This window comes from Sprattus sprattus, assembly GCF_963457725.1.
Source record: "Sprattus sprattus genome assembly, chromosome: 20".
NCBI classification, from domain to species: Eukaryota; Metazoa; Chordata; class Actinopteri; order Clupeiformes; family Clupeidae; genus Sprattus; species Sprattus sprattus.
In genome coordinates, this window is record NC_137918.1 from 13,531,084 (window position 1) to 13,543,583 (window position 12,500).

A 12,500-nucleotide genomic window follows, 5' to 3' on the forward strand; every position below is an offset into this window, starting at 1 on the left:
TAAAATGCTAGAGAGGCTATCATTTTGAACACTCTCTTGCCATGGAAACCAGAGTGGTTGCTCAATGGTGCTTTCAGGAAATGCAGTCCTGATTGAATATGGCACCGTGCAAGTTGTACATTCAATTGCCAGGGAACACAAGCACCAATAAAAACACGTCCACAGTATAACATGAATCACTAAAAAAACACGCCTTATGGTAAATCATTAAGCATTACGCCGACATCTCGTTTGCCTTTAAAGCATCAACCCCCCCCTCAGGCACTTTGGCTGTTTCGCTGTCGGAGGGTGGGAGTCATCAATTTCATCAATGTGACACCAGTATTATGGGCTGTCACTTCCAAACACTGGTTCTGCATCATTAGCCACCATGGTGTTAATGTCAAGCCTGCGAGTCTAGCACCAGCTCATTCCCCTTCGTCTCACAGAGCTTCCAAGCAAAAGGGAAAAGAAGAGAAAAAGAATATTCTGCTTTGAGCACCCAGCTGTACTCGATATGATCTCATACTGAATCATTTATCATGTCGTATCCATATTTTTTTTTTTACTCCATAGAGACAGACTATAGTTAATACACACAGGCACTTCTATTCCACATAATAATAATAATAATAATAATAATAATAATAATAATAATAATAATGATAATAATAATAATAATTCAGTTTATTTTTAACGCACTGTGATCCTTGGGAATACTACAGGGAGCACCGACGTAAGGCTTTCTTTTTTTTTGCTCCCTGTGCCTCCTGCTCCCCTGAGAGGCTGGCTGGGCTGGAGGAGATGTGAGTGTGAGAGTGTGTGTGTGTGTGTGTGTGTGTGTGTGTGTGTGTGTGTGTGTGTGTGTGTGTGTGAGAGTGTGAGTGTGAGAGTGTGTGTGTGTGTGTGTGTGTGTGTGAGGGTGTGGTGTGTGTGTGTGTGTGTGTGTGTGTGTGTGTGTGTGTGTGTGTGTGTGTGTGTGTGTGGCTGGCTGGGCTGGAGGAGCTGGAAGACCTGAGGACTAAAGCAACAAGAGAAGGCCCAGTGAGTGTGTGTGTGTGTGTGTGTGTGTGTGTGTGTGTGTGTGTGTGTGTGTGTGGCTGGGCTGGAGGAGCTGGAAGACCTGAGGACTAAAGCAACAAGAGACGGCCCAGTGAGTGCCCTGTTGGCGTGAGCATCCATCTGCAGGCCTCGGCCTGCCAAAAGAACACATCCAGAGCCCTCTCAGACATCCCTGGGAAGAGACCATGGATCTAAATATAATATCACCCACTGTCACAAAAAAAACACCTGAAGCCCTGCAACAACCTGATGACCTCAAAACAGCTCTTCCCCTCGGCTAAAGAGAACGGTTGAGAAATGAAAAGAGCAGCGGGTAGGTAGCGGGGTTTTGCCCAGTGATGGGCGGGGTGGGGTGGGGTGGGGTGGGCGCGTTAATGCAGAGGAAGAGGCGGGTGGCGTCCAAAGGTTTACCTGTAGGCTCCGGTGAGGTCATGGTTGTCGGGCGGAGGTGGCCCCAGTGAGGAGATGGAGTGTGGTGAAGTCTTCTCCCTGCCAGTGAGGAGTGGGGGGCTCCAACCGCATGGATTTGGCCCACAGTAAACGCACACACTCACCTGCAGATGGATATATGTGTATAAACAGACAGACACACACACACACACATTTATGCACAAGAACCTTTATCTGCAAACGTGACGGTGCCCTATGAAGCACAGAGCAGATGCACTTTGAGCATGTATGACTGTTTATAGATGAACACAATTGCATACATGTATGATCCCCTCCCAACTCCAAATGCACACCGAAACATAGAGCATGACACCTATAGGTGAAGTATATATATATATTCTATATATAGAAGTAATAAGACTGACATAGTTGTGATCATAACACCTATCCACGGGGAACCATTTGTATTTATGTCCGTCTACTGTGTACAAAACATTCAATATATTTTTCCTCCTTAAACATTCAGATATGTACAGTCACGAAGGCGACATTTACATTGCATGATGAACTGTTTTGGAATGGAGTCCGTCGCTTCAACCTCAATTGATGCATCGCTCACGTTTCGCGCAGAGGTCGTGTATGTGTTCAGTAGATGGTATCAGTTCTATTTTTAGCGCAGCGATGTTTTCCCAGTGGAGGAAGGACGACGAGGAAGCGATGCATGATACTAACCTGTTACCATGCATGCGCGAACAGCTCAATATGTATCAAACGACAAAAATATGTTCAGATTCCTAACTTGATCTACTTTGAACCGAATACATTTTTGTCATTTAGTGGGTATGCTCTAGAGCAACTTATTCCTAACACAACGCAAGCTACAAGCACAAATGAATTGAAATGTTTTCATTTTCCCCGAATATTTTGCATTACAGGCGAAGCAAAGGATGCAGTAGCTTATGTCATGGCACCAATCAAGGAAAATGATATGTGAATACATACAACAATTACCTTAGATAAACAAATGGCAAAGATTTGCTCGTTCTTCTTCTGACAGTATGGGCAGAGGAAACTGAATTCTCACTGCTCCTATAACGTTTCCTGAACAATTATACCTTGACAACGAACTAACAAGAGATGTATAAATGGTCGCGCATTGTTGATAGTTTATCAAAGCGTTACCAAACAATGTGTATCGGGTAAAAATGGATTCTATCAGAGTCCGTGTTTGCGTGGACATTGTACACGAAAATAGCAATGTTAAACTTACCCTTTCCGGGATTCGCGGTGAGTTATTACACCTTATGTAGTTAAATACATAACTGTAGTTAATCCACACGTAATTCAAATCACACAGACATCTTCATCTCATCTTTAGAGGGAGAGGAGACCGACGAGCTTTCAGACAAACTGCAGCGAATGTTAAATGCTACCGCTGCCTCCGGCGACGCAAGTACTTACTAAAAATAGCAACACAATGGACAGGATTCATAATAATATCGTTTACACAATAAAGACAATCGCGATGGGTTTACATACCTCAGTCAGGCTGAAGATTAACCTGTTTTAGATCAATTGAGCTTTTTTATTTTTATGTGTGAGTTTTATTTGCAGCTATCCACAAATGCTTATCGCATTTTCTCCACACATTGAAATATCCTTTATAAAAAAAAACGCTCTCTCAAATTTAAATTGGCTACTAGTGTTCTGCACGGGGAAACAACGCTTGTACATCAGTCAGTGTGACTTTTTCATTCAATCACGTAGCCCATACAAACACGACAGAAAATATAAGCAGGAACAAAATTGCCCAGCAAAATGCTCATATGAAGGAGGGTCTGTTCACTGCCGTATCATTAAAGGTTCTCTTCAACGCAACATGAAACCTAACAATAGCGCCACAGGTGATATATGTGCACTAACCATAACGGCAATTGAGGTTTATACGTCAAGAGGGAAAAGGCTCAGAGTTCACTCTGTCTTGTGATCATACAAACGCTGCATAAACTGTCCAAACTACACCTACTGACTGTCAGCTGGGTGTTGAGCCGAGAGGGATGAATCAAATCCACAAGAGTCCTGCTCTCGGCATAGGGTGCTTATCAGATACACACCCGGGGTTGCTGTGATGCGCGGAGGAAATATGAGAGGGCAATTTGGATGATAATACAGCTCTGCTGATCAAATGGGGAACCTAGTGACAGCAGGCAACCGTGGACTATTGAACGGCTGGGATCATGTGAGTCTGCACCACGGCTCTCTGACTGACCCGGTTGGGTGTTTATCCAGCTGGAGACAGGTAGGCCTTTTCTGTCCTTGACTGGCCTCGAGACGGGATTATAGCCTTTCTGTCCATGTACTGCGATGACAATTTGTTTTTTTCTCCTTTCGGCAAACAACAGGGTCACCACATGACTTCAGTGATAGTTGCTGAGATAAGACAAGTTAAGTTACTGCCATAAGAGGAAGTAAACCACCCTTCTGTAAAGAACATAGGCGAGTCTGTGCAGAAGTGTTTGGGCATGATCGTTGCAGGCTACAATATTGCAGACGCTTATGGAAACCTTTACAATTTTAGCCGACCATTTCTTATTAATAACTCATGACAAAAAAGCACAGCCTTGCCATGATTGAATAGATACAAATGAGAGTTTACAGTAAATATTCCACTTGATAGATTAAAGAGATGCATACCGGTAAAAAGATACAAATAAAAATTATGTTTGCATTGTTTTATGAGGACCATGGTTAAGGCATTTCGGAAAACAGTGTTCTCTTTTGGTTGTAAAAGAAATACAAATTTTATTCTGGAAAAACATACAATGCCTTTATTTATTGTAACCTACCGTATACGTCTATAAGCGTGACCACTATGTTGCCGCTATCAAGAATGTATCAACTACTGTTTTCTGTAACACAAAACATCATCTTTAATCATCTCAATTCTTAATTTGGGTCAATCAGTGTTGAATGCGCTGAACGCTTGTTGAGTAAAAAACGCCCATGGTCACGGGTATGTCCCTTGCGTCATAGCCGATGGTCCAATCAGTGGAGACTGTCAGAGTAGGGGATGTAAATCTAGCAATATGGCGACTATCCGGAGAGTGTACGGACTCTGGAAACCTATCAGTTTTTAAACGAGAAAATAGCGACGTAACGTTTGATAAAATGTGGTGGGGTTAGCCTGAAGAACTAGTGCCGCAACGTTTTAAATAATGTTTGCAGAGGTAAGTCTGCTGTGTCATTGACTGCTATATGTTGAGTTTGTTTTCCGTTGTGTAGTGACAGTACAACTAGCTAGCTAGCTAGTCAGCTAAAACAGTGTTCGCTATGGGCTAATGCTAGCTAGCTAAGCTAGCTACCAACCTAACAGGTAAACACAGGACAGAGCCCAGACAGGCTATGTTTTGAAGAGGCATTTGGTTGCTCAGTCTGGGATTACATTGCTAATTCGACAAGCTTATGCTGTTACCTTCAGATGCAACAACATCCTAAATTAACCTTCTTGGTTTGATTATTAACGTGTTGATTGTGCCACAAATTGTGCTTTTACAGTGTTAGACGAGATGAGCGCAACTTGCTACTCATAGGTGTTGGCTGGCTAGTGTTTGATTTGGTGATAAATGGGTTGAACTCTTCGTCTTGCCCCAGGTCGACAATTATCTACGTGGCGTTTTCTTTTACACCGTCCCTTCATGTACACTGGAGCTGTTTGCGAAACAGTAATTTTCTCCGAATACACGAGCCAACCGGATTGGCTTAGTTGTTATACTTGGCCACAATGATTAATTTAAACAGATGCGCACACCCAAAACACCGAGTCGTATTGCAGCCTGTGTTAACTTGCTATTGAATATGTCATTGTTAGCCTCTGCTGAACTCCAACCATTTCGTGTGTAACGTAAGACCTGTCAGCTGGGTATGTGTGGCGGTTCATTGCACGGATGCACTTGGCCAGTGAGCAAACATCACTCAGTTTTCAACGCGCAGCTGTCACCGGTTCTCTTGCTGGGCTGAATGGCCGGTTTTCACAAAGTGGTGGCTGAATTTTACAGAAGCGCTCTTCACATACCTCCACTTCTCCGCTCTCGTTTGCTTTCACTACTCCGTTAAATTAGAGACAGACTCTTTCTGTTAAAGTGGGCCTAAAGTGTTCATAGAGTTGGCTTGGTGTTGCCACCTATAGCTTTGTAAATGTTCAAGACTAACACCATAAGTTTTAGTCTAAATGATTGTGGACACACTTTTATATCTCATATTCATTGTGGCCTACCTTTAGACATCAATGTTCATATTTGTCAGTTGAAAGGGGATCACTGCAACTGTGCATGTTTATTTGGAGAAAATGCATTAAGATTTGCCCTGTAAATTGCGCTTTTAGTGCCCACCTGCACGTAAAGGGAGTTACCTGAAGGGTGGATTTAGGTAGATCTGTATTTAGGGTTGCAGTTATAAAAGGCGTAGAATAAGTGTGTGCCATGCAGCACATCCAAAGCTCCTTAGTGGATCTTAATCAAAGCTTGGACGAAGCTACCAGGCAGCCTTGCTTATCAGACATGCGTCAGAGGTAGAAGCCATGAGTCTGCGACCAGAGTGCCCTGACTTTCCTGGCGGGTTCAGTGGTCCTGTGCAGAAGGGCCTGCTCGTTTTGTGTGTTGTGGAACGAGGAAGCGAAGAATTTGCCGCGTCACTTGTCATATTTAAATTCTTCATTGACGTGTGTGCACATATAACATGTGCAGAGATGCGTGTCACTTTATGCATTTTAACCTCACTTGCCTCGCATCCTTGGGCTGGAAGTGGTCTGGCACTGGTATTTGGAGTATGCACATGGTATTTGGAGTTAGCACATCTGTATACTGGTTCAGGTTGTTCAAGCTGGTATGTCCAGATAGGTGACACACAACAAGGGTGACAGTGTTTTTGTCTTCTGAACCTGTAATTTCAGGACTAAAAACAGGGTGGATCTGGTCAGCTGTTTGTGGACCCGTCATTGTTTTACAAAAGGAACCCGGCAGTGCTATTCCAGTTGCTTGCATCTTAGCAGGACTGGGCGCTGAGAGAGAGAAGCCATAGACGAGATTTGGCTTACGCAGGCCACCTTTAACCCTTTAGGGAGAGACGCCTGTCCTCAGCACAGCTCAGCGCCTCCAGAAATAGCCCCGCGACTGGGGACGATGACTAGCAGACTTTAAGGACAGCAGAAGGCCCACAGGCAGGCAATCATGTGTGCTGTGGCCAGGAAGACGTCTCCAGTCAGAGGAACTGAAAGCACTGTTGCCACCAAAAAGACAGGCATGTCAATCTCCATCAAGCTCACAACCTCCAGCTCAAAGCTACCCTACCCTTCCCAACCCTGTCCCCGTAGGGCGTTAACTAGAGGTGGCTTCATGGGGAAGGGGATGGGGTTGGTGAATAGCAGCCCCAGGCTAACACCTGTGGGGATCACCATTAAAGGGGGATCACCTCAATGCCCTGCATGTGTTTTTACACCGGCTCAACCGCTAAGCTAACCCAGGGCCCTCTTAGCAGTGCTAAGACTTGTGTAACTGATACAATGAGACGGCGTTTCAAATGACAACTCTCTCCTTGTTCTCTCAGTGTACGATACTTTCGCTGCATTGTGCTGTGAAGTTAAACCCTGGCCCTGAATAAGGAGAATATCTTTTATCTATCATTTATTAAACAAGCTGAATCCATGGGGAGTGAAGATAAGTTTTCTACTCTGTGCACATTTTTTTATCTGGGGGAGAAAAAAAAACATGTTATGTCTCTGAACGTACCCACCACTCCCTGGAGTCTTGCTTGTTGTGCCCAGGTACACACGCCTGGTGGGTTTTTCCACAGAGCCACGTTTAGACTGGAGGTTGATAAGTAAGCTGGACAGATAACGCAAGTCTCCTCTCAGATTACTGAAGGTCATGGAACGTGACCAACGGCTCGGAAGTAATAGGCCTAACCAGCCGAGATAGAGGCTGACTTGGGAACGGAACCCCTCTCTGCCCGTCTGAGCCGTCCATGCCCCCATTGGTCTCCATTGACCATAGGGCTCCATACATACAAATGTGTTGCAGTGTGGAAGTGGTGTGATTGTGGGATATGCAGGCCATAAAAAGAATGGGTACTTATGGCCATCTGTTTTTACTGGCTGCTTCCTGTGGAGAGCCAAGAGGTTCACTTGTGTGTGTGGTTTATATCGAGCTGTAGTGCTTTATTATTGTGTTTCCAATGTACGCTCCGAGCAAAACTATACATAGCCTACATAATTACACACCTCACCCATGCTTGCACTAACACAACCGGCACATACCAGATCTTTCTCTCGCGATCACACACGCGCACACACCGACGCACACACACACACACACACACACACACACACACACACACACACACACACACAGTCGTGATTCGGATATACTTACAGTTACCATTTGTTCTCTGATTAAATGGAAAGTTTTGATACGGATATAGTTTTGCTTTTCCTGGAGCGACTGAGCAAAACACTCATGGCAAGGTTGATGTAAGGACAAGGTCATCGGACTGAGCCTGGAAGTTTCATCCAGTGGTGCTTTCAAGACTCGTTTTTTTTGTTTGTTGGTGAAATCCCATTCAATCAGAGCTATATTCCCCTTAACATATAATGGGTGAGTATCATCAGCACCTGGACATCGGGGGTCATAAACTGTTTGCTGGGTGTTGTCGTTCTCGAGCTCCCAAAATGCACTGTCACAGATAACAAGGCCTTGCTTTCGGAGGATGCATCGTGATGAGTTATGTGTCTGAGAGTGTGTGCGCTAATGATGCGCTGGTCCGCCAGACACATCGATCATGAAGTGTATCAGACCTCACTCACTCTCATGCTGTCCGTATAGGGTTTGCACATTGAGTGAGCTCGCACCGCTGAAAACTCCATGTCATGCTGTCTGTCTGCAGCCCCTTACCCTTACCACAATTGGTTTTGACTTAACTTGCTAGTAGACAGAGAACTCTAACGAACTTTTAAGCGCGTTAACTTTAATGTCAAAGCAACACATTCTAAATGTATCATGGATGTGCTCTAAGTCCTCGGAGCACATATTCCAACTTCTTTTCTTGTTGGAGTTGGAGTTGCTATGGCGCTGTACTCATGTTTAATGTGTGTTTGTGTGCTTTATGGTCAGCATTGATCTATGGCAGGAAAACCATATTGGTGGTGTCTGCTCTTTTTTTTTTTTTTTTACGATTTGTTTTTGGGCTTTTTATGCCTTTAATCGATAGGTCAGTGAAGAGTGTGACAGGAAATGAGAGGGAGAAGAGGTGGGGAGTGGACAGGAGAAATGACATTGGGCCGGATTCAAACCCATGTCCTTCATGGGCATCAAGCCCGAATGTGGTACCACACAGTGCCCCCCTGGTGTCTGGTCTTTATTAGTATGGCTTGGGGTGACATTGGACTCTGGACTTGAATTCTGTGGACCTGTGGCTGTTCAGTCCTCCATCATTTTGTTTTCAGTGACGTTAGTTTTTGTTCACCATCTCACTCTTGAGAGCCACAGTACTGGACTTGCAGTTGTTTAATCTACAGTATTTTGAGTGTTTTCCTGTCCTGGGGGCGTTTCTTATGCCTGTTGTTCACTTTCTTGCATCTTTAGCCTTGCTAGAGGCAGGCAAAGTGAAAGACCAAACTGAGAACAAGCACATTTCACACGCACACACACACACACACACACACACACACACACACACACACACAAGGACATTTCACACACACACACACACACACACACACATACACACACACAGACACACACACACACACACGTACATTTCTCTGCGCTCAGGCACTGACAGGGCCCGTCGATTGAAGTGGGAGATGAGCTTGCGATCTTGCCACAGGAGAAGCTCGCCGGGGAGCCGAACAGAGAGAGAGAGAGAGAGAAACACCCACGGTCTGCCTGGCTCCAGAAGATGAGTCTATGAGTCACTCTCACTCATCTGGCAGGCCCCCCCCCCCCCCCCCCCTCCTCCTCCCCCTCTTCCACTTTTCTTTTTTCTTTTTTTTTGCACTATGAAGAAGAAAGTGTGTGGAAATCCAGGAGTTCTCTCTCTATCACCTCATCCATCACCCCATCTATCTCCCCCATCTATCTGCCCGCATATCGCGGTATCAGAAGCTCTTCCTGGAGGCGCAACTACCCCTCGCATCCTTGCATAGGTGACCTCAGGTTGACCTCATCCAAACATTGCGATGGGGTGGTAGAAGGTGGTGTTTCCTGTCACCCCAACCCTATCCCCCACCAACCTCCAGCTTCCTCATTCCTCCAGGGGCCCCCTCTGTCTGTCTTGGTGTGTTTGCCGTGCACTGGACAATGTCACACACTCCTGAGTCCTGGCCTTTCACCTGGCCCTTCAGAGTTTCACCAGATTTGCTACAGATGATCTTCAGACCAAGCCTCACAACAGCTACTAGATTGATTTCAGATTTGCCTGGTACATCCAATCGAAATCAACGGCAAAGCTGGCACACATGAAGTGATGTCATATCCCAGGAACTGTTTGATGCATGTGTTTTATAAGACCAAAACATCAAAAGGTGTCCGGAAAAAGTGGCTGTTATGTGTGGGGACATCTTGGGAGACCCAAAAACCCGACCAAATTTGGGGGGCTACCATATTGGATTGAATCAAAAACGTTTCAGGGGCCACAAATTTGAAAATTCTCCAAATTTGGCACAGGTGATCTTCAGCCAAAGCCACACGAAAGTTACGTTTGTGTTTGCTGTGCACTTGACAATGTCACCCACTCTGAAGGCCCAGGCTTTCTCCTGTCCACTCCCCACCTCTTCTCCCTCTCATTTCCTGTCACAATCTTCACTCCGTGACGGCGCAGTAGTGGGAAAGGCCCTCGGTCCTCCCCCCTCAGCACTGACCTGTCCAGGAGATGGACACACACACACACACACACACACACACACACACACACAGACACACACACACACACACACAGTAGTGGGGAAGGCCCTCGGCCCTCCCCCCTCAGCACTGACCTGTCCAGGAGATGGACACACACACACACACACACACACACACACACAGTAGTGGGGAAGGCCCTCTGTCTTCTCTCCCTCGGCACTGACCTGTCCAGTGGATGGACACACACACACACACACACACACACACACACACACACAGTAGTGGGAAGGCCCTCGGTCTGCTCTCCCTCAGCACTGACCTGTCCAGGGGATGGGATCTGATGTTCTATTCAAGTCCAAAACCTGTAAACAGCGCGTTGTGATTACACCAGAGAAGGCCATCTTGGCGGCAGTGCCGAGGCTTCTTTCTCTCTCTGTCCTTTGGACACACACACACACACACATACACACACACACACACACACACACAGCAGTGCCGAGGCTTCTTTCTCTCTCTCTGTCCTTTGGACTTGTGTAAATATTTAGAGCCCTAGTTGGAGCGGAGGAGAAGAGGATGAGGAAGAATGGCTTCTGTAAAGTGTCAAGCGTGTGTGTCCTGGTGTGTGTGTGTGTGTCCTGGTGTGTGTGTGTCCGTCTGTGTGTGTGTGTGTGTGTGTGTGTTTGTCCTTGTGTGTGTGTGTGTGTGTGTGTGTGTGTGTGTGTGTGTGTGTGTGTTTGTACTCTTACCTGGCTTCTGTAATGTGTCAAGTGTGTGTGTGTCCTTGTGTGTGTGTGTCCTTGTGTGTGTGTGTGTGTGTGTGTGTGTGTGTGTGTGTGTGTGTGTGTGTTTGTTTGTACTCTTACCTGGGAACCTGGCGTCTGACAGTGCCAAGGTCATGACCTTGTTTTTCCATGCAGTGTAAAGCACCGCTAGAAACCATGAGCTCGTACACTAACCCACACACTGAAAAAGCATCTGTGAAATGATCAAATGCAAATAGGGCGCTGGAGAGAACGCTGGCCTTGGAAAGATAACCATGACCTAAAATAAGCTGCTATGTTACGTGGGCAGCCAGGCTGATATGTCCTTTTAGTCGTGCCTGGATGACGGACAGTGTTTTAGGGCGCGGCTCCAGGCAGGAGAAGGGCCTTTTCACGAGTCGCACGCCTACACAGCAGAAGATGACACTAACAGTGTTTGTTTGCCTTCCTGCCCCCCAGTAATAGCCCTTCATTGTGTGGAACTTGTTATGAAAGAGGCTGGCCTCTAGAATGTTGGGTGTTTTTTTTTTTTTTTTTTTGGTCCCAGAATGCACTAGTAGGGCTTTGCCCCATAGAGTCACTGCTCAGTCTTGTTAGTTTTGTTTTTCTTGCTCTCTCTATCTCTCTTCACTCAACCGGTTCAGCAGTTTTGTGGTCAACTGCAAAACAATGTAGTGTGTTGTTTAGCCCATCCCAGGTTGGCCGAAGCCTAGCCACAGAACTAGCGACACGGCGTCTTCATGCTCTGGTTTTTAGTATTTTTGTTGTCTTGTACTCTGAGTGAACTAAACGCACCTTAGAAAAAAAACGTTTAGCCTACTTTTAAAACCATTGAGAATAGTTTGGATTGAACAGCATAGGGAGAAGTAGGCTAGCTCTTGCCATTGAAATCTGCTGTAAGCTAGATTTCTACCTCACCCATGTTTAAGCCTCACTCTCTCTCTTTTTTTATTTATGACATGCTGTGAATACTTTATGATCTGTGCGTATGGAATATGCGTCTCTTTGACCCGGTTCGCCACTCCCATAAGTCAGAATAGTCCTTTAGTGTGCACAGTGAACTCTTTCTCACAGGGCTTTGGGAGGAGTCGTGGCTGTGAAAATGTCCTGATTTCCCCCTTTGAAAGGAGAGGATTTCAGGACATCACATGGCTGTCTCCCCGAAACGCCCTAGTTTCCTACTGTTGGCCAAGGCCCCCCACCATAGAAACACAGACAGACAGACAAACAAACACACACAGACACTTTCTAAACACACTCTACACACACACACACACACTACACACACACACACTCACACACACACACTCTCTCTACACACACACACACACACATACACACACACACACACACTCTCTACACACACACTCTCTACATACACACACACTCTCTACACACACACACACACACATAC

General features: G+C 45.8%; 1 protein-coding gene across 2 annotated transcripts in view; it reads left to right on the forward strand.

The window, feature by feature from the left end:
- The first annotated feature begins 4,530 nt into the window (after nucleotides 1-4,530).
- The window catches only part of snx13 (sorting nexin 13), a 39,957-nt gene continuing 31,987 nt past the window's right edge, over nucleotides 4,531-12,500 (forward strand). For both annotated transcript variants that reach the window (XM_080859537.1, XM_080859538.1), the window contains exon 1: nucleotides 4,531-4,658. In XM_080859537.1, the coding sequence (XP_080715663.1) occupies nucleotides 4,647-4,658 (12 nt within the window). In that variant the 5' untranslated portion in view covers nucleotides 4,531-4,646. The remainder of the gene's footprint in view (nucleotides 4,659-12,500) is intronic.